This window comes from Rutidosis leptorrhynchoides, chromosome 2 (assembly GCF_046630445.1).
Source record: "Rutidosis leptorrhynchoides isolate AG116_Rl617_1_P2 chromosome 2, CSIRO_AGI_Rlap_v1, whole genome shotgun sequence".
Lineage (NCBI taxonomy): Eukaryota > Viridiplantae > Streptophyta > Magnoliopsida > Asterales > Asteraceae > Rutidosis > Rutidosis leptorrhynchoides.
In genome coordinates, this window is record NC_092334.1 from 342,607,343 (window position 1) to 342,630,747 (window position 23,405).

General features: G+C 33.8%; 1 protein-coding gene across 1 annotated transcript; it reads right to left on the reverse strand.

The window, feature by feature from the left end:
• Window positions 1–8,115: 8,115 nt before the first annotated feature.
• LOC139888878 (uncharacterized) lies at window positions 8,116–14,184 on the reverse strand. Its single transcript, XM_071871860.1, has 8 exons — window positions 12,315–14,184; window positions 11,415–11,644; window positions 10,649–10,997; window positions 10,278–10,342; window positions 10,094–10,171; window positions 9,877–9,987; window positions 9,741–9,785; window positions 8,116–9,342 (listed from the first exon to the last, which is right to left on the reverse strand). Exons 1-8 carry the CDS (start codon window positions 14,182–14,184, stop codon window positions 8,212–8,214), a joined length of 3,879 nt encoding a protein of 1,292 aa, XP_071727961.1. The 3' UTR covers window positions 8,116–8,211.
• Window positions 14,185–23,405: the final 9,221 nt, after the last annotated feature.

Sequence of the window (23,405 nt, forward strand, 5' to 3'; positions counted from 1 at the left end):
CTTTACTTTGTCTTCTTCAGTGTACTTACTTATGGCAAACACCGATTCGACCTTCTCGGTCCACCATTTCAATCCGATTGGTCCTTCGGTTCCATCGAATTCTAGAGGTTTAAAGGGAGTGAATTCTTTGTAGGAGCATCCTACACGATTTCTTGTGGAATTAGTTCCACTGCTAGAACCAGAGTTACTGTTGTTATTTTGCATTACGGCCTGCACTGCGGCTATGTTTGCAGCAAGAAAGGTACGGAATTCTTCTTCACTCATATTCATGGTGTGTCGAGTAGTCGGTGCCATTTCCTTCAAAAATAGCCAAAAGAAATGAGTTAATCATATTGAATATTAAGAGTAGTCAATAGTATTTTGTAGCATAATATGAACTTATTTATAAAAGCTTTTTCTTCATATTAGCGTTTTATAAGTTTTAATTCGGGTAGTACCTACCCGTTAAGTTCATACTTAATAGCTAAAATACAATTCAACTACTACAATTCTATATGAGTAACTGATTACAATAATATTACACGTTCAAACTTTTATACAGTATTTTACAAACTTACAATACCGCTATTTTACATATAGCTTGAAATATAGCACACAATAACATTGATACAAGGCAATTGCGAAGACAATTCTAGTTTAACGCAAGTCGTTCCGCTAAAGCAATAAAGATACGTAATTCACATGCATTCTGGTTGTACTAATATTATTTCCTTATGTGGAAGATAACCATTGTAACCATTGGCTAGGCAGCATGTTATAACGTCGTCAAAAGTACGAGGGTTTCGTAATGCCCAGCAGCCCCGTAACAATCTAAAAACCTTGTTTCTCACCCCAAATACCAAATCCGTCACTTATGGGAAGGTTTTATTTAAAAGTTGTAATCCGATGTTCTTTTTCTCACTTTGGTGAGAAGCGAACATCACTAACCCGTAAGCATAACATGCTTCTTTATGTTGCATGTTAGAAGCTCTTTCTAAAGCACGAAGTCCTATGTTGAGATATGTTGAGTCAAAATAGGTTCTTAACCCGTAGCGTAAAATTGCACTTGGGTTCCCCGCATTTAACGCTTTAAAGAAAACACGGCGTAACTTAAGGTCTCCCCAATGTGATATACCCCATCTTTCCAAAGAAAGCCTTTTATAAACTAAGTCATGCCTGGAACGTTCTTCAAATGTTCTACAAACTAATTTTACCGTAAATAATTGTGCCGGCGAATTCTGACCGACTCTAGACAAGATTTCATCAATCATATCCCCGGGTAGGTCTTCTAAAATTTTTGGTTGTCTATCCTTAACATCCATTTTGTGTTTTTATACTGTAAAAATAGACGAGGGTTAGATTCATAAAAGATACTTAACAAATAATACAAGAAATTTTTACATATATCATAAAAGCACAAGCACACTATATTACATCGCATGATTACAACTCTTTATTCCGACTCACTTGTTTCTTCTTCTTCGGACTTGGTTTGTTTCGCTAATTTCCTAGGGATATATGGTGCTCCCCTAATATGAGCCGTTCTTTTCACAAACGGTCTGGAAAAACCTGGTGGCTTAGATGTTCCCGGGTTAGAGCTAAAACTTAAAAAATACGGGTGTTGACGTTATTTCCCATCGGGATATTTCATGTTAACATAGAGGTCATCGGGGTTGGAATTAGGTTTCTCTATTTTGATGCCTTTTCCCTTATTATTTTCTTTTGCCTTTTCAAATTGGGTCGGGGTAATTTCTATTACATCATCGGAATCCTCATCGGGATCCGATTCATCGAAAAATTGGTAGTCTTCCCAATATTTTGCTTCCTCGGCAGAAACACCATTGACCATTATTAATTTTGGTCCATTGGTTGAGGGTTTTCTTTTATTTATCTGTTTTTCAGTGGTTTCTAATATTTCCTCCTCCGGAACCTTTTCTTCTTCTGGTTCCTCTTCTTCCGGTTCCTCTTCTTCTGGTTCCTCTTCTTCCGGTTCCTCTTCTTCCGGTTCCTCTTCAGGAATTTGTGAGTCTTCCCAATATATATTCGACTCTTCATTATTATTAGGTGAGTCAATGGGAATTGTCCTAAAGGTAGACATCTATCACACAATATCAAACACATTAAGAGATTTAAATCACATAATATTTACATGTTAATAATATATAGTTTTTAACAAAAAAATGTTAAGCAATCGTTTTTCAAGTAAACACGGTCGAAGTCCAGACTCACTAATGCATCCTAACAAACTCGGTTAGACACAATAATGCAAATTTCTGGTTCTCTAAGACCAACGCTCGGATACCAACTGAAATGTCCAGTTCATATCGATTATAAACATTTCATATTAATTGATTTCCTTGCGAGGTATTGACCTCTATATGAGACATTTTTCAAAGACTGCATTCGTTTTTAAAACAAACCATAACCTTTATTTTATCGTTAAAGGTTTTAAAATCATAACGTAGATTATCCAGTAATGATAATCTAAAAGATAACATTTTTCACACTATCATTACATAATGGTTTACAATAATATTACACATCGATTTAAATCTCCGAATGCAGTTTTTAAACAATATATTACAAGCATGCTGACTCCAATTCTTGTCTTTAATTAGCATGCAAAAACGAAAGCTCTTAATAATCACCTGAGAATAAACATGCTTAAAAACGTCAACAAAAATGTTGGTTAGTTATAGGTTTAACCTATATATATCAAATTGTAATAATAGACCACAAGATTTCATTTTTCATAAACATCCATCTCATATCAGGCATTTCGCATAAACTGTATAGAGATAAAAATCATTCATATGATGAACACCTGGTAACCGACATTAAAAAAACACGTCTATAATATCCCCATCATTCCAGGACTCTCATCGGACATGATAAAATCGAAGTACTAAAGCATCCGTAAACCGGATAGGGTTTGTTAGGCCCAATAGATCTATCTTTAGGATTCGTATCAATTAGGGTTTTTGTTCCCTAATTCTTAGATTACCAGACTAAAAAGGGTGATATTCGGTAATAATAATTCAACCATAGAATGTAGTTTCGCATACTTGTGTCGATTTTGTAAAATATTTATAAAACTGCATGTATTCTCATCCCAAAATATTAGATTTTAAAAGTGGGACTATAACTCACTTTCACAGATTCTTAATTCACTGAGAATTAGACTTGGCCACTGATCGATTCACGAACCTATAACAAATATATACATATATATCAAAGTATGATCGAAATATATTCACAATATGTTTTATTACGTTTTAACGATTTAAGTTTGTTAAGTTAGCAGTCCAACGTTGGTAATCTACAACTAGTTGTCCACAGTTAGATGTACAGAATTAAATCAATATATATTATCTCGAATCAATCCACGACCCAGTGTATACAAGTCTCAGGCTAGATCACAACTCAAAGTATATATATTATTTTAGAATCAACCTCAACCCTGTATAGCTAACTCGAACATTACTGCATATAGAGTGTCTATGGTTGTTCCCAAATAATATATATAGATGGGTCGATATGATATGTCAAAACATTGTATACGTGTCTATGGTATTCCAAGATTACATAATATATGTTAGAATACATGTATAATACAATATAAGTTAGTTAAGTTATGATTTGTATATATTTGTTACAAATTTCACGTAGCTACAACAAGTAAAAATATCCAATTTTGTTTTACCCATAACTTCTTCGTTTTAAATCCGTTTTGAGTGATTCAAGTTGCTATGGTTTCATATTGAACTGAAATTTATGAATATAAACAGAAAAAGTATAAGTTTATAGTCGGAAATATAAGTTGCAAGTCATTTTTGTAAGAGGTAGTCATTTCAGTCGAAAGAACGACGTCTTGATGACCATTTTGAAAAATATACTTCCACTTTGAGTTTAACCATGATTTTTGGATATAGTTTCATGTTCATAAGAAAAATCATTTTCCTAGAAGAACAACTTTTAAATCAAAGTTTATCATAGTTTTTAATTATCTAACCCAAAACAGCCCCCGGTTTCACTACGACGGCGTATGTCCAGTTTTACGGTGTTATTCGTATTTTCAGATTTTAAATCATTAAGTTAGCATATCATATAGATATAGAACATGTGTTTAGTTGATTTTAAAAGTCAAGTTAGAAGGATTAACTTTGTTTGCGAACAAGTTTAGAATTAACTAAACTATGTTCTAGTGATTACAAGTTATAATCTTCGAATAAGATAGTTTTATATATATGAATCGAATGATGTTATGAACATCATTACTACCGCAAGTTTAGTAGGTAAACCTACTGGAAGTGACAAAAAATGATCTAGCTTCAAAGGATCTTGGATGGCTTGAAAGTTCTTGAAGTAGAATCATGACATGAAAACACGTTCAAGTAAGATTTCTACTCGAATTAAGATTGTTATAGTTATAGAAATTGAATCAAAGTTTGAATATGAATTATACCTTGAATTAGAATGATAACATACTGTAAATAACAGAGGTTTCTTGATCTTAGATGATTACTTGGAATGGATTAGAAAGCTTGAAAGTAAACTTGTAAACTTTAAAGTGTTTATGAAGTGTTCTTGAGTAGTTGTTTTGTATGTTGATCTAGGTTAACTAAATTGAGCTAGATTGAGCTAGATTATGAAGAAAATGATGAAGAACACTTAGAACAATAAGAGAGAAATTGAGAGAGGGTAATTTGATGCATAAAAGTTGGAATGAAAATGTGTTTATGGTTGGTGAAGAAAAACGTGATCCTACCCTTGAATATAAGGTTCCATTAGTTTGTATTTTTGTTAGATATTTCATGCTAGTTGCCAAATGATGGTTCCTACATGTTTAGGTGACTCATTAAGGCTGCTAAGAGCTAATCAATGAAGTGTATATACCAATAGTATATACATTTAGAAGTTGTGTATTGTACGAGTACGAATACGGATTGAATACGAGTAAATAGTGTTACTGTAGTAAATAGTGTTTACTGTAGCAAATAGTATTGTAATGTAGCAAATAGTATTTTACTGTAGCAAATAGTAGTTACTGTAGCGAATGGCATTTTACTGTAGCAAAGCGAAAATTCACTGTAGCAAATAGTATTTTAGTTGTACATCTTTGATTTAATTGTATTTCTTCTTATATATATATATATATATATATATATATATATATATATATATATATATATATATATATATATATATAAAATAAAAACTTACATCATAAAAAAATAAAACGATTATATAATTATCACAAGTTATGACGTTCGTGAATCATCAGGCAAGCGGGGTGGTCAATTGTCTACATAAACTCATTTCAATTAATCAAGTCTTAACAAGTTTGATTGTTTAACATGTTGGAAACATTTATTCATGTAAATATTAATCTCATATAATATATAATCATGGAAAAGTTCGGGTCACTACATTTTTCAGCCAACGTTTTAAACTCGCGATTTCGACGCACGTTTTCAAGGCGCATTTTTTCCTGAGTTTTCGACCAGCGTTCTAGAGGCGTGTTTTCAACTCGCGATTTCGACGCGCGTTTTCGAGGCGTGTTTTTGATGGTTGAAAACGTTGGTAAAAACGGGCCTCGATTAACGTGCCTATAAAACGCGCATCGAAAAACACGCCATGAAAAAGCGCGTCTAAATCGCGAGTTGAAAACGAGTCTCTAGAACGCTGGTCGAAAACTTGGGTAAAAAATGCGTCTTGAAAACGGCCATCGAGAACGCGCATCGAAGAACGCGCCTTGAAAACGGGCATCGAAAACGAGCCTCAAAAACGCGCATCGAAATCGTGAGTTGAAAACGTGCATCGAAATCGCGAGTTGATAACAGTGGTCGAAAAAGGACTTGACATGTTATGCAAAGTTGACACTTAACTGAGAAAGTTAACAAAAGTTAACGACACCCCTCTTTTTGATTAACTTTTGAAAATAGACTTCTTTTTTTATGGCAGATTGATATAGATTACCGAAAATAGGAAAAGTGAAAAAATATGTTACTGTAGTACCTTTTTATGTAATTTGCCCCAATTAAAACCATATTCATTTTTTTTTTGAACGGCTATTTGCATCAGCGTATCATTTATTTCAACGACACTCATCATTTGCACACACACACGCTAGGAGGAAACTCTTCACACCCTTCAACACGGAGTACCCAGGTGCTTTGGACCGAACCTCGTAATACAGCCCGAAATGGAACTGCAAACGGGCCCATGTGATAAGCCCACAATATGAAACTTAGCACAGGGATCCTTGAGAAAACCTCCCCTCATAGGAATAGAACCCCCGCCTAATCGTTATAGAACAAGGGGCCCGCCCACACTTGAGCTTCTACCACTCAGGCTACTGCCTCGGTGGTAAAACCATATTCATTAGTTCAAATTTTTGTACAGGATGCAGTCTGCAAGTATGCCACATTATTTGTGGTCTTGGTGTAATGCCACTTCCCAAAGGAAATCAAAGTTATAGTGTGAATGTGATGTTGAATATCAAGAAATGTAGTTAGAACAGGGAAATAAGTCGTATAATTTGTACGTGTTTTTCAAAAGGTACCTATATTATATAGACAACTTAACTTACGGGGTACAACTTATATTTTATTATTAGTTGCATATATCAAACTTTTGAATTTTACTATATTCTACAACTTTTACTTTTATTTATGGGAGGCTTAGGGGAGCAGTGACGATTACATGATTATAATTTAATGTGATTTTAAATTTTTTCAGTACTAATTATATTTAAATGCTATTTTAGTGGTAGTTTAACTTCAAAAAAACTAAAAATTTGAATAATATATACACCCGAGTAGTTAAATTTAGTGGTGTTTTATACAATTTAATAGAAAAACTATAAATATGAAATATCTATGGGTCCTGCAGTTAAATTTGGTGGTGTTATATACAATTAAAAGTGTATTTTCTATTAAAATTTTAATAGCGGTGTCCCGTGACCCCACGGAGTTATACCTAGAGTCGCCCTTGGAGGGGAGAACCGATCGACCGCATGATTTCAGAGGCTCAAATTTTTATATATATACAAACACAATCGGAGATTTGAGAAACATGAGAACTAGGAAAATACAACTGAAGCAGCGAAACCGAAGCACAATAAGTCAAAAAACAACAATCAAATGTCCTAGAAACAAATTAAAAAATCAAAGTACACTAGCATTTTAGCAAAGCCTAAAGGTGTTGAGATATGGAAAATTTAAACAAAAGAAAAGAAATCGAATGTCTTAGGAGTCAAATTTAACTTTTAGAGCAAGTATTTGACTTTAGGAAAGTTTTTTAGCTTGAAGGTCAAAACGCGAAAGCTTGGTCGAGAAGTAAAATCCCAGATTCGCTGAGGGCATTTCGCAGTCGCGAGCCTAGCTTGGCTAGCAAGTCGGTTTAAACTGTTTCCTTATTTCGAATTGTCTATATAATGTAACTTTGACCTCTTGTAATTGTGTGCACAAAAAATAGTGCAAAAATTCTTTTGTTTACACCCATGAAGTAAACTCTTTCCCGTGTTTAGAGTTGGGATATAATCACATTTAATCCTTGTGTCGTTATGTTTTAGTTTATCGTTTATGTTTTTTAGATTGTTCGTTTGTCGTTCGTGAGTTAGTATTGTTGTGAATCACTTATCGTAGTTGAGTCCTAAAATTTCTACAAAAGGGTGTTTTTTTAATAGCTTGAATTATTTGTTGCTAACTAAATGTCTTTTTAAATAGCTTATATTATTTTTTTTAGAGCCTAAAAGTCTTTTGTTATTGGTATAACTTATCCAAGGTATATTTCAATACCTAAAACATGCTAAATTAACAAAAGTAAAATTATTATCTAACTACTTCAATTATCATAATCATACTCGACACACTATTAATGTATGAAAAGTGGATGTCCGGTAAAAGTGTGTCGGGTGAACCCAACTTGACAAGCCCGTTTTGACACTAACCCAATTTGACTTGCTATCTAGCCTGGTTAACCGACTATTTTCCACCTTCTGTCACTCATAAAAAGAAATGCAATGGATGCATTTATCAACACATACTAGAAAATTATCTTACATTAAATCATTGTCTAAATCATTGTCTACTATACAGTCATAATATGTTGCATCGTATATAATTTACTAACTGCTATATCTACTCCTTTCTATTACAATTCTCTAACTGCAATGATTCTTCTGATACAAAAACCGTTACAAATTAAACTTAGAAACAAGCCTTAAATTTACCATTGATACTTTGCAGCAACAAAAACTTCTTCATAACGTTGAGCCGCGTTATCCCAACCGAGATCCTGCATCATCCCCCGTTTCTGAATCCCGACCCAGCTCTGTTTATACTCCCGATACGTCAACAAACAATTCCCGAGCGCATGAATCAACTGACCCGCCTCAGCTCTATCAAAAGTCCACCCTAACCCCGACTCACTAAACGGATCAAACGGTTGCACCGTATCTTTCAACCCACCTACAGCATGCACAACCGGTACGGTCCCATAACTCATAGCATACAACTGGTTAAGCCCACACGGCTCAAATCTCGACGGCATTAGTAACACGTCAGCGCCAGCTGTTATTCGATGAGCCGTTTTGACTGAAAACCCTACCCATCCTCTGATCTTTTCAGGGTACCGATTTTCCATTTCTCGAAGCGTGTGTTCAAGGTCAGGTCTACCCGTACCTAACATGACCAACTGTACATCTTGGTCAACTATCCAAGGAACACTTTCGGCTATCAAGTCAACGCCTTTTTGGATATCTAATCGTCCAATGAACCCGATTAGTGCCACGTCATCACGAACCGGTAACCCGAGTTCTTTTTGAAGTGCAGCTTTACATTGTCGTTTGCCGGTTTCAAGAGTCTTTAACGAATAATTAGTGTAACCATCAGATGTTAAGTGAACATCTGTTTCGGGGCTCCATTCTTTTTTATCGATTCCGTTTACAATACCTTTAAGTTTCCAATCGTTTTCGTTGATTATGTTGTGTAGGCCCCACCCACCCTCGACGGTTTTAAGCTCCCATGCGTAACCGTGGCTCACCGTAGCTACACGGTCAGCCGTTTTTAGACCTGCAGCGAAGATGTTGAAGTGCTCACCGCCTACTGGATCGTACAGTTTGAAAAGTTCCAAATAATGCGGTGGTAGATCCACATGACCGAAATCGCCTACCGGTCCACGACCCTGATGAGCGATGTTATGAATCACGAGAACGGATCTTGTGTATTGCATTAGTCCGTTATCACGATAATATGCTTTTAGGTAAACTGGCAACAATGCAGTATGCCAGTCGTTTGCGATGAAAACCAAATTACCATCCCCGTAACAGACACCCCCACATGGTACATACCATGGAACCTGCAGGCGACAAGTTATCAGGTTCGTATGATTTTATAAGACAAAAGAACCGACTGCTTTTTTTTTTTAACAGCAGTACGGCGGGATCACCCAGGGGACTTAACCACCCACGCGTTCATCTCCCACACAGTTGCATAACCAGCCCCCTGCTGCCCAGGAGAAACCTGGTTCAATCCGAGGGGTATAAGCGGTAAGCCGGTAAACCCACCCACCCACCTCCCCTCCCCCGCAACGCGATGTCCGAAAGACACCCTTAGGTGGAATTCAAGGGTAAAGGGGCAACCTTGTGTGCAGTGTTGCACCCCATGGGAGTCGAACTCCTGACCTCTCGTTAAGAGAGGCAGCCACTAACACATGAGCTACAACACAAGGTTAACCGACAACTTGTTTAGTCGTACCTCAACAGCTGCTTTGCAGAACAATACCATGCGACGTAAAATATCCTACAATATTGACATAAGATACAATGAATCAGGACTTAGTCATTTCATGTATATAAATCTTTAAAAGAACTGAATTCAAGTAGAACCTTACCTCACGATTTCCTCCGTATATATTACTTCCCAAGTTTTCAAACATATGACATCTGATAAAAACGAAATCTACGCCGTCAATATAAGTTTGAAAGTACTGCACTTCCACATCCTGAAAAAACAGAAAATATTACTTGTTGCACATATACATCTTAAATGAATTCAAGAACTGTGCAAACTGCACAATAAACAACGCATTTGTGTTCACGGTTGCATACCTCACTGCCAACTTTATATCTTCTCCTGATCCCTGTATCTTGAGGTTCATCATAAGTACCATAGAGCGGTACCACTACCTAATTAAATATATGCACAAAAAAAGGAGATTTTAAGTAATCGGTAATCGTAATTACATATTACCAGTTCTTAATTATAGAGTGATTAAAAGTGTAAAATGTATACCATCACTCTGTGCCCGCGTGCTGCCAAAGCCTTAGGTAAAGCGCCAGCAACGTCTCCAAGACCACCTGTAGATACAACTTCTTAGAACCATTATAATTAACGAAAAAGAAAAACCCACAAGTCACATACATATACACAATGAATGCGTAATTTAAAGCAGGGGTGATGTTGCCCCCTTTCAAAAATGACTTTTTTTTTTTTTACCCCTTTTTGACTTGTCACTTCAAGATATGTTGCTAGTGAGGTTTGAACTTAAGACCCCTTGTGAGGATTTCAGCACCCAAACGGTCAACCACTAGGTTATCTTAGAAAAGAAATATATATTTATTTGCATATAAATCTAAATCTTATAATTTATACTGTGACAGGACCTGTTTTAGACCAGGGAGCACATTCTGAAGCAACCAGTATGACATTCATTACATTTGGGCCAGCTAAAGGAGTGGATTCAACTTCACCATTTTCAGGTACATCTGCTTCATCTAATATCGACCCGTTTGTATCTTTAGGCGTTTCATCCGTAATATTATCCAAAGTATTATTCGGTATACTTCCAATGTTTTTATATTTATTATCTCGCAACTCATCTTCAACTTGATCAATGCTATAACTTGCATTTAAAAACAATTGTCCTCGTTCTTTAGAAGTGATTCCCTCTTCTTCAGAGTCAACTGATGTGCTTTCTGCTGATGTAAATGTTTCACCTCTTTCAACTATATGCTAATGTTCACGGACAAAAAACATATAGTTTAATACATTCATCACACTTTGTAGTTTTTGTTAACTTTACAGTTTTACCTTTTACTTTTCATATGTATATTGTTAAAGTAAGGCATAAAAAAACTTTACATTATTATTTTTAATTATTTATGAAATTTGACTCTTAGTTTGAACAGTCTAAAACGAAATATTGAATTATTAAATTGAAATGGAACTAGTATAATAGTTGAGGACATGTGTCTTAACAGATCATTGTAACTTGATCTGTAGTAGTAAGAAAACTAATTATAGAATGAATGTAAGTAGATAAAATTATGTAACTATCTCCAAGTTTATTTATATAATTATTTGATTTTGTTTATTTAACATGTCTTGATTACTAATGATACAGGTATCAATCTATAAATAGCAAAATACCTGTAGGTCTGCTTGCATTGCATAATTCTTGGTACTTCTATCAATACCTGAACTCTTTTCTGCGGCAGCTTTAATCTTGCATACTCTACCACTAGCAACATTTACGCTACTATCGATTCCAAATGCTAAAGCGTTATGATACTTTTTAAGTCGATTATGTGCCAACAACTTGGTCCAGTATCGACGATTAGTGTTTAACAAAACAGTTCTTTCTATCGCATTGTGATCTACTACAAATAGCATTGAACCCATGGTTGCAATTATGGTCTGTGTTTGTCAAAATGAAATTGAACAAGAAGCTAGCTTTCAAGTTGATGATGTACATATAATAAAATAAAGTTAAAAGAAAATGTTGAATATATATGAAGAGGAAGCCATGGAAAATGCCCATGGAGTCTTTCATTTGATAAAGTGGGTCCTACTAAATTTTGGAATCTATATATAAAATAAAAAGAAAATATGAAACATGAGCCTAAAACAAGAAGCTTGAAATCTAAACAAGTGGGTGGTAGTAATGTGATTATGATGGTGGCCGGTGACCACATTTAAATTATGTATGAGCTTAGAATCACCCAATTTTGCTTTTGATATAAAAAATTGAACGAATTTGTGTAATACATTTTCTAAAGTCAACGAGTTAGCACATTCTTAGTGCTGTGTAAATCACTAGTTTGTACCGAGTATTTGTACCGAGTATTCATATATAATCCAGTCATTTGGTTTTGTACTATTTTGTATTATTTTTTTTTTGAAAGGCAAGTAGAATTGAAATAAAAACCAACCGAAGAACAGAAGAATGAGAAGGACCAACAAAAGAAAGGCCCAACTCAAAAAAAAACAAAAACGCAAGAGCTAATTTGCAAAGATTGCAAAAAACCAATACACGAATCTAAGTCATACTAAGATAAACACTAGGATTATTCAACCAAGTCAACCAATCGAAATTTTTTCCTTTTGTTCTTCTCGAAATCCATTCGAAGGATTTAATTTGAATTTCATTTAGAGCCACCGGAGCGGTCCAACTTTTACCGCGGAAGACCATATTGTTCCGATTTTTCCAAATAAAATATGCACAAACCCATTCAATTGCTTGCCAAATTTGTTTCCCAAACTCGGAAGCCATACTCGATAAGTTTCCACGAAGAATTTCCCCAACGCTTAGGTTTGAAAATTGCCCCAAGTTCCACCATCCATATACACGATTCCAAAGCTCCATTGAGTGTTTGCAGAAAATCAGAGAGTGATCAACGGATTCTAAGTCATCATCGCATAGTGGACAACGCACGGTATGTAAATCGACGCCTCTTTTATCAAGTTCACACCTCACCGGTAATCGCCTTTTGAGCGCACGCCAAACAAAGATTTCCAACTTTCTAGGAACTAGTTTATTTCGCAATGTCTCCATGTTCCCAATATGGTTCGCTTGATACTGATCATTGATGAGTTTTGAGAGTTTCTTGACCGTAAACAATCCGGACGAAGCAAGAGACCATTGCCAAGAATCACGTTCCCCCTGATGAAAATTGTGGGCCGAAATAAGAGTGATAAGGTTCGCCAGCTCAGTCTCACTTCTGCCAGTGGGCCTGCGAGCCCAATCCCAAATGAAAACAGGCCCTGCATCTGTGATTTGAATACGAGAATTAACTGTAGCTGCCTTGGTCCTCTCTAGCTGATATAGTCTTGTGAATCTGGAGCTCAGTTTAACATTCCCGATCCACAAGTCGTCCCAAAATGATGTTGAGTTTCCGTTTCCAATTTTTTTGACGAAAGAATTTTTGAAACTAATGCCAAGATCTTCTATTGCTTTTCCTGCAACAATAATGTTATACCAAGTGCCCGGAAATGAAACCCGAAGTGAATCGGGATCCAACTCCAAACCACCATTCGAACCATAAATACTACGAATTATTCTAACCCAGAGTGAATCGGCTTCGGTTTTAAACCTCCACCACCACTTTCCCAATAGAGCAAGATTTTTGTTATTTAAATTCCCAATATTTAACCCCCCATTTTCAAAAGACATAGTGACATGTTCCCATTTAACCCAAGAAATTTTAGAACCCGAATCTGACCCGCCCCAAAAGAAAGAACGACGTAACCTCTCAAGAATTTTTAACACGCATTGCGGAGCACGGAAGAGTGAGAAATAATACAATGGGAGACTAGATAAAACCGAGTTAATAAGGACTATTCTTCCCCCAAATGACATCGATCGCATTCTCCAACTTGATAATCTTTTTTTAAACTTGTCAATTACCGGGATCCAGTCACTTGATTTATTCATCCTCGACCCAATTGTTAAACCAAGATAAGAAAACGGAAACTTTCCGACTTGACAACCAATACGATTAGCCACATGATTTACTTCATCAAAATCTACACCAATACCATATAGGCAACTTTTTTGGAGATTAACTTTTAACCCCGAGGCCAACTCAAAGCATTTTAGGAGGTTTCGAATACTGTAGACATTTTCTCTAGACCATTTCCCAAGAAAAATAGTATCATCGGCGTATTGAAGATGCGATAACAATACTTTATCCCTCCCAATTTCCACACCTTTTAATAGGCCCGAGTTCATAGCCGCTTTGACTAAAATGTTCAACCCTTCTGCGGCCAGAATGAATAAAAAAGGAGATAGCGGGTCCCCTTGTCGTACCCCCCGACTTAGGTTAAACTCGTTTGTCGGCGACCCATTGATGAGAATAGAAATGGAAGCCGAACTCAAGCATGCATATATCCACTTCCTCCATTTGACACCGAAACCCATACTTTTCATTACTTCCATAAGAAAATTCCAATTAAGACAATCAAACGCCTTTTCAAAATCGACTTTAAAGAGAACACCTTTTTGTTTGGATGATTTTAAAAAACCGATGCTTTCATTAACAACTCAAGCATGCATATATCCACTATTTTGTATTATTGATATATATGAACATTGGAGTTTGAGTATGTTTACTTTGATAATGTTTGTTTACGTATTTTAATAATTATGCTCGTTAAATGTTTATAAATGAATTGTAAATTGTTAGTGAATAAAACGTAAATGTATTAAACGCTATATACACTAGATTTAGTCATTTCCACGATATATAAAGTCTATTGTATGAAAGACTGACCTTGTCGTACGGCAGAGTTAGGTCGGTGTAAGACTATGTCAGACAAGACATTCGCAAGATAGTGTGAGTCTGTCATATAACGGACAGGGTCTGTCGCACGACAGATAGTGACAATATATAATAAGGGTTACGGGTTTCATTCAAATTTTACACACATAAAACTAAACACTAGCCATGTATTCTCTGAGTTTTTCGTTTCTAATCCATCCCAATACTAATAGCAACTCTAGGTGACTTTTAATCTCTTGTAGATTAGATTTTTTGATCCCGATAAAGTTTATTCGATTAAAACTTGTTCTAGTGTTTGCTGCCTCTCTAAGATCCATATTAACATCCACACGCATTCAAATGTTTAAATGGTTATATTTTTATGATTTTATCAAACTATATAAACCTATTAGTAACATCTTGTAAAGTGTTTATAAATTGCATTCAGTTCCTTTTTATGTATAAAGTAATATGAAATATATCAATACACGTGGAATAAATGGGCAATGTTAAATAGAGTTTGTTTGTTTGTTTTGTGAATTTGACCCATCTAATTCCTAAGTCCACATGTTTAGAGTCGAGTATATCCACATGTTTAGAGAGTATTATATCCACGGTTGCAAAAGACCCCGTCTCGAGCCATTGCGACCCCCGTTGCGACGGTTTGATGACTAGTTCATCCCGTCTCGAAGAAAACCGTCTAATATGACAGTCAACTGTCAAAATTCGGGTAAAAGTTGAAAAAAATCAAGTTAAAGTCTGTCAAAATTTGGAAAAGCCAGAAAGTCGGTAAAATCGATCAAATTTGTCGTATTTTAGTTTGAATTTTCTGTATTAAATTAGTGTTGATGGTGATTATGGGTACAGATTAGTCAATTAAAGTTTTTGGCTTTAAAATATGTACACATATATACGTTTATATACTTGGATATTTAAAAATCAACGTTGGTCAACGTCCGTCTCGACCCCCGTCTTGAACGTTTCGACCTTTTTAGGACCCGACCGTCTCGACCCCGTCTCACGTTTTTTGCAACCTTGATTATATCAATACAAAGCATTTCCATCCAAAAATAATTGAATAAATTAAAATAAATAATTTAATGTTACAACAGCCTTTCCTTAATGTATTTCAGAGCAAAACTGTTTCATAATTCATAATTCTATTATAGAACTAACGAGAAAAACATACCACTGCTTCGCTACGGGATAGTTTTGAGCGGTTAACAATCGGTAATTTTGATCGATTAACGGTCGTTTATTTGAATGTTTAAAAAATCGCACTCTTTGGACAATAGTATATATAGCATATATAATATATGATATAAAATATGTAATATAAATTTAGATTTAAATACAACTGTTTATAATTTCGGCTTTTTTCTGCCAAATTAACTTCATAGTATACTTGTAGTTTGTTATGTGAAATATTTTAAGTACAAGTATAAAAGAAATAAATGAAACATAAAATGAATTAAAAGTAGTTGGGAATGTTTAAATAGAGTTGGGAATGCAATGTGCCAAATATAGTCAACAATTACTGCGTATATCGACGTATGTATGTATATATTGAATTGATACTCCGTATGTATGGTTTATATGAGCCCAAATCTATACAATATTAAATGGATTTATTTAATCAGACCAAATTTATTTGATATGATATCAGATAACTGTAAACAAGTTTATCTCCCGATCACACAACTTCATCTCTCATCTTCTTCATATTCTCCTTCATCTCCCATGTTCTCCATCTAAAATTTAAAAAAACTCCAAAACCATCTCCAACCACCACCTCCGACCACCACTTTCAACTAGGGACGGTATCGGTACTAATACCGTACCGAACCGTATAGTACTAATGATACGCCTACCTACGCGCATGGCGCTCGTGCGTATCACGTGCAGCGCTCACATCCTGAATATTGCCAGAACATCTGATTAGGAGGTGCGCACACGGGTATTGTGTGACGACCGGGAAATTTTCGACCAAATTTAAACTTAATCTTTATATGATTCAGACACGATAAGCAAAGTCTGTAATATTGAGTCTCGAAAATTTTGGAACTATTTCATGAAACCATTTGACCTTTGACTATTCCCGACGATTCACGAACAATTGTGTGTAATTAAATATGTGACTATATATAAATATAAATAAAAATGTATATATAATAATTAGAAATAATAAAATATAACTGAAAGATTAGAATCAAGTATGTAAAATAATATGTAAGATAATAAGGTTGTTATTAAGTAAATTCATATTCATATATAAATAAACATGATTTCCATACATGGTTAATATTATATGTATGTTGTAATATATATAAAATATATAAAAATTAAATAATCAATATGTGTTATAGATAGTTAATAAATAGTATATAGTTAATAATATCAATATATTAAACTTACTTACAAGATAAATTATAATTACTATATTAATATTATCATTACTCGTATTAAAAGCAATATAAATATTAATATCAATATAATTACTATTACTATATATAATGTAAAGATATGAAATTGGATACAGTTAATTTATTATAATATTACTATTACTAATATTATTGTTATCACTATTAATAACATTACTAATATAATTAATAGTGAAATTATGATTAATATTATGATTTATAATCGATAAAGTCATTATATTATTATATGTATCATTATGAAAATAATACAAATCATTGTTATTATCATTAACAAATATTATTATTATCACCTTTATAATAACAGTTATAATTAATATATATTATCGTATTATTATTAATAGTTGTTATTATTAGAATTATTATTATTATTACTATTAAAATAAATTTTGAATATTAATGTTTGTAAAATTAATATTATTAAGTTTCCTTATATATATTTAATATATATAAATAGTCGATGTAATTATATACATACACAGATATATTTAAATACATATAATTATACAAATAACAGTTATAGATAAATAAATATATAATACGGTACAGTTACATAAATATATATAAATACTGAATACGTATATATATAATTACAGATATTGAAACTGATATATATATATATATATATATATATATATATATATATATATATATATATATATATATATATAGCGTAATATCGGTTTCTTCCTATTGCTGTCATCTTTTTCTTTTTCTGTTCTTCTCGTGATTTCCTGTCGGTTGCAATCTTCACTACAAAACAATTGATAAACATCTGTTGCTGTATCAATTGATTACTCGTACTCAATAAATCTCCAGCTGCTATCATCTGTTAAATAAAAACAGAAACATTGAAAGTATATTTTTTTTTACGCGATGGTTAAAAAAAAAATCAAAAATTCAATTCATGATCAATCTTCAAAATCCAAGAGTGCAGAGATGTTAGGAACTACATACTTAAACTATCTGTAAGTTTTGAAACATTAATTCTTTCAATTGATTTCCAATTTGCGAAGTCAAAATTTAAAACCAAAAAGTCAACTAGTGTTCATCAATATAATTCGTGTTTGTTGTTACGATTTAAGTTTAATTGATGATTGATAAAGTTTTTAGGGACGAATTGAAACACAATTCGTGTTGTAAACTTTGCCTAAAACGTAATTAAAATCGAAAATCATTTTTTTTTTTGAGGTCGACGAGCAGCAGTTCACGATTTTTTTTTTGTTATTTTATATTTTTTTTTCTCAAATCAATTTATCACACTTATAATTAATTATGTTCCAAGTTCAATGTCAATTCAAACATGTTGCTGTTATGATTTTTTTGGCTGGATTGATTTCGAGAAGGAAGAAGAAGAAAAGAGGAAACAATTTTTTCGTGTTAAATAATGTTGGGTTGGAGTTATAAACAGAAAAATAAGGATGGTGCTATGGTTAGGGAGGTGTTCGGGTATTCAAAGGGTCGCGGGTTCAAGTCCCTTCGTGGACTGTTATATTTTTTTTGGAACTAATTAGTGAGGTAGCCTTTTATTGTTTATCATTTATTATGATTATTATTATTATTATTATTATTATTATTATTATTATTATTATTATTATTATTATTATTATTATTATTATTATTATTATTATTATTATTATTATTGTTATGATTATTAGTAATAGATATTAATGTTATAATTATGTGTATCATTATTATTGTTATTAGTGTTATTATTATTATTAACTAGTGTTATTGATAAAAATAATTATTATTATTAGTAATTCAAATATTATCATTTACTGAGTTATTATTAATAGAATAAGTATTATTACTATTATTATGATTATGATTAAGAGTATTGATATCATATATTCATTAATATTATTATTATTATTATTATTATTATTATTATTATTATTATTATTATTATTATTATTATTATTATTATTATTGTTGTTATCTAAATCAAAAATCAATAAATGTAGTGTTATTAAAATCTATTAAATATTAGTACTATCAATATAGGTATTATTATTATCAATACAAATACGCTTATTATTATCATTATCATGAGAATGATACAAATTATTATTATTTTTGTTAATATTAGTATTTGTAACATTTTATAATTATTAGTATTATTATTAACATTAACATAGGTATTATTATTAGTATTATTATTATTATTATTGTTAAAGTTAATATTATTATTACTAACAAATCATTACCATCAAAAACTATCATTTTAACAGATAAATATTTTGTATGTAAAATATACTCATTCCATATGCTATAACTATATTAATATTTTATATAACAATATATCAAACATATTAGTATTATTTATATAAGTACTTACATATAACAAACCTTTGGTTTTTAAACATAAATATATATATATATATATATATATATATATATATATATATATATATATATATATATATATATATATATATATATATATATATATATATATATATATATATATATATATATATATATATATAACAAAATGAATAAATATTAATTATTTTAAATATATACAAAATAAATATATATAACATATAATCTAAGAAATAATATGTAAAAACAAAGTATATGTTTTAAAAATGGAATTTAATAAATCCTATATAACCACATGTATATAAATAATATATAAATAAAATTATGTAATTTTCATTATATGTATTAATAGATATACAAAATGATATAGGTTCGTGAATCCGAGGCCAACCCTGCATTATTCAGTTGTTCAATGTCGTCATATGTATTTTTACTACAAAATACAGTACTGTGAGTTTCATTGATCCCCTTTTACTCTTTACATTTTTGGGGCTGAGAATACATGCAAATGCTTTAGTAACTGTTTTACAATAATTATATGCGTGAGTTTCATTAATCCCTTTTAAATGTTTTCGCAATATATATTTTGGGACTGAGAATACATGCGCTGATTTTATAACTGTTTTACGAAATAGACACAAGTACTTAAAACTACATTCTATGGCTGGATTATTAAACCGAATATGCCCCTTTTTATTAAGTCTGGTAATCTAAGAATTAGGGAACATACACCCTAATTGACGCGAATCCTAAAGATAGATCTATCGGGCCCAACAAGCCCCATCCAAAGTACCGGATGCTTTAGTACTTCGAAATTTATATCATGTCCGAAGGAGGATCCCGGAATGATGGGGATATTCTTATATACATATTGTGAATGTCGGTTACCAGGTGTTCAATCCATATGAATGATATTTTTGTCTCTATGCATGGGACGTATGTTTATGAGAAATGGAAATATGAAATCTTGTGGTCTATTATAATTATGAAATGATTATTTATGCTAAACTAATGAACTCACCAACCTTTTGGTTGACACTTGAAAGCATGTTTATTCTCAGGTACGAAAGAAATCTTCCGATGTGCATTTGATCATTTTAAAGATATTACTTGGAATCATTCATGACATATTTCAAAAGACGTTGCATTCGAGTCATTAAGTTTATCAAGGTCATTATTAAGTCAATTATAGTTGGATATATTATGAAATGGTATGCATGTCTGTCAACTTTAGATGTAATGAAAGATTGTCTTTTCAAAACGAATGCAATGTTTGTAAAATGTATCATATAGAGGTCAAGTACCTCGCGATGTAATCAACTGTTGTGAATCGTTTATAATCGATATAGACTTCGTCCGGATGGATTAGGACGGGGCGTTTCATATTGCTTAGCGCACACGAAAGCAATCAGATAAGATCTTATACGTAATTAAACGTGATCCTTTTCCAACTATAAACCCGTTATTTATGGTTGTTATCTGGTAAGATCTAGAACCTAATTATGAGGTAATCTAGGGTTAGGGTTTTACTATAAATACAACCCTAACCTCCTTCACTCAACACCACGTTTTCTGTATTACTCGAATTCACGATTGCATCCAGAAAATATTCTTACGGTAACATGTATGTTCTACGAACATAAACCCTATGCAACCACCTCTAGTAGCCATTGTTGCGGCAACTGCCATCAATGGTAGACGTGGCTTTGATCACCCTTTTGCAGATCATCATCTCGATAAGGATTATTTACGGTAAGCCGGACCGGAGATCAAAGCTATGAACGTTCTTAAACACTCCCTCAAGCACTCGACATCAATTTTGCTATTTGAGCAAATTTATGTTCGATCAAATGGCACCATCCGTGGGACCATAATTAGAACTGTGTAAAAGCTTTATATGTTACGAATGATTAACTGTAAAACTTCTAATCTCTTTATGGTTATTCATATGTAACAGGTTATAATGGGAAAGTCTGGTAGCAATCAGTCGTCTCATTCTCAAGGTCCTGATGTTACGGGATCGAAGCAAGCAAATCTAGACAAGATTCCTGTCACAAGCAAGACTCCAAATTCTGGAACAACCAAGCTTCCGGATAAGTCCAAAATATCATCAGCTGCTACTCCTTCGGTGTCTCAGCCGTTAACGTCAAAAACAACTGTTAAATATTGCGCACCGAGTGATGAGGATGATGAAGAGGATGATTATGAGGAAGAGGTCCCTATCACTACAGTGGGATCTGTTCCTATATATTCCACGCCAAAGTCAACGGTTCATACCAGGCGAATAATGACACCCGCGAGTGCATGCAAGTATTTAGCAGGGTAGAACATTGATATTAGTGGCCCAACTAATGATCACACGCCCTTGGACAGGATACAAAGAAAGAGCATGTCCTCGCCCATCCCCAGGTTTTCATCCTTGCTTTCGCCAAGTACACCTTCGGGGCATACTATTGATCCTACGGACGATAGTAACAAAAAGAGCCAAGAAGATTTGCTTGCCATACTGGCCGGAGCTGCGCCTGATAAATATGCGCAAGCTTTCGCAGTGCCGAGAAAGAGTGAAGAAGTGTTAGATAACTTCTATGCAGGAATTATGGGGCCAAGGTAAAACCCTTCATGGAGGTTGCACCGGCTAATGAAAAGTTTGCACCCCATATTGCTAATTATGTGCCCGAATCCTCTCCTGTCATTCCATTGACTATGGGATGGTATGATGGTACAACAGATCCAGATGATTTCTTACAAAAGTATGAAGGAACAGCGCGCGCCCAGGCTTGGAACGATGAAACCAAGTGCTTGGAATTTCAGACTTTGTTGCAAGGAGTCGCAAGGGAGTGGTTTAGTAATTTGTCACTACCGCTTATTGTCTGCTACAATGATCTTCGGGCATGCTTCCTATTAAATTTTCACAACATGCGCGCCCGTAAAAGGACGCATGTTAAATGCCATGACATTAGGCAAGGTACAAGGGAGTCCCTAGGGCAGTTCATAGATCGATATACCAAAGAAGTCGCCAAAATGGCTTGTCTCCCAGAAAGCCAAAAGGTGTCCGGTTTTATACACGAGTTGTGTAGAGAACGACATCTCTCCTTGTGGCAACGCTTGCGCATGAAGGTTCCTGATACCTTGGTTGATGCTATCAAAGAGGCGCATGAGCATATGCGTGCGAGGAAAGATACCACTAGGAATAGTGGAAAAAATCCCGATGGCAAAGGTAACAAGGACGATGATTCTTATCGCAGTCAAGCAGGAGGATCAAAGTGCAAGGGTGATAATTATAGCCAAGGTCCTGCATCATCAAAGTATAACAAGTTTCAAAAGTCAAGCAATTCTGATCAAGGGAAGGGTCACTTCCCAAGTCAAAACTTTGCGATTATGCGCGAATTGACTAAAACTTCAAAGGAAATCCTAGCTACCGAACCAATATGTCGGACATTATCTGCTCCCGCGAAGATGTAAGAATACGCTAGAAAAGACAAGTCCAAGTATTGTGAATTTCATGACGATTATGAACATGAGATTGATCATTGTAAGTCTTATATTGAAAAAGTAATTGAATGTTTGAGAAGGGGTGAGCTTAATCACCTGAAGCCCTTAAAGAAGCAGGGGACTGCGTCACAGGGTAATCAATCAAAAAAACCACGCCCAACCAAAAGAAGGGCGGTGATAAAAATTCGGATAAGACAATAAACATGGTGCATGAGTGGCGCTCTGGTCAGAGGCACAAGGCTGAGCAATTGGAGGAATGGGAAGCAGAGGCTATTATCTTCCCTCCAATGCAAACAATTAATCCCTCACATGCGTTCATAATCATTAAAGGTCGCATCGTTGATTGTGGGTACAATGTGCGACGGTTAAATGTCGACACGGGCAGCAACGTCGACGTAATGTATGAACACTGCTTCAGGCAGTTACCTGCGACCGTCAAGTCTAAAATGCGGGCATCCACAACTGTTCTGTCAGGATTCTCCGGTGAATCTGCATGGCCATTAAGGTGCATCGAGCTTGAAATAGAGTTGGTTGATTGTAACATCATGTTTTCCCGTACGTATCGAAAGGTGCTCACTTAATCATTTGTACGTTTATAACTCGTTAGCTTATGCACAAATGTA

Excerpts from the sequence above, each read along its gene's own strand:
- LOC139888878 (XM_071871860.1), bottom strand. The coding sequence starts at position 14,184 with ATGGGTTTCGGTGTCAAATGGAGGAAGTGGATATATGCATGCTTGAGT. Across the intron at positions 11,645-12,314 it reads TAATCCTAGTGTTTATCTTA|TAGATCACAATGCGATAGAA; the intron begins GTATGACTTAGA and ends TGCTATTTGTAG. Across the intron at positions 10,998-11,414 it reads CAATGCAAGCAGACCTACAG|CATATAGTTGAAAGAGGTGA; the intron begins GTATTTTGCTAT and ends CGTGAACATTAG.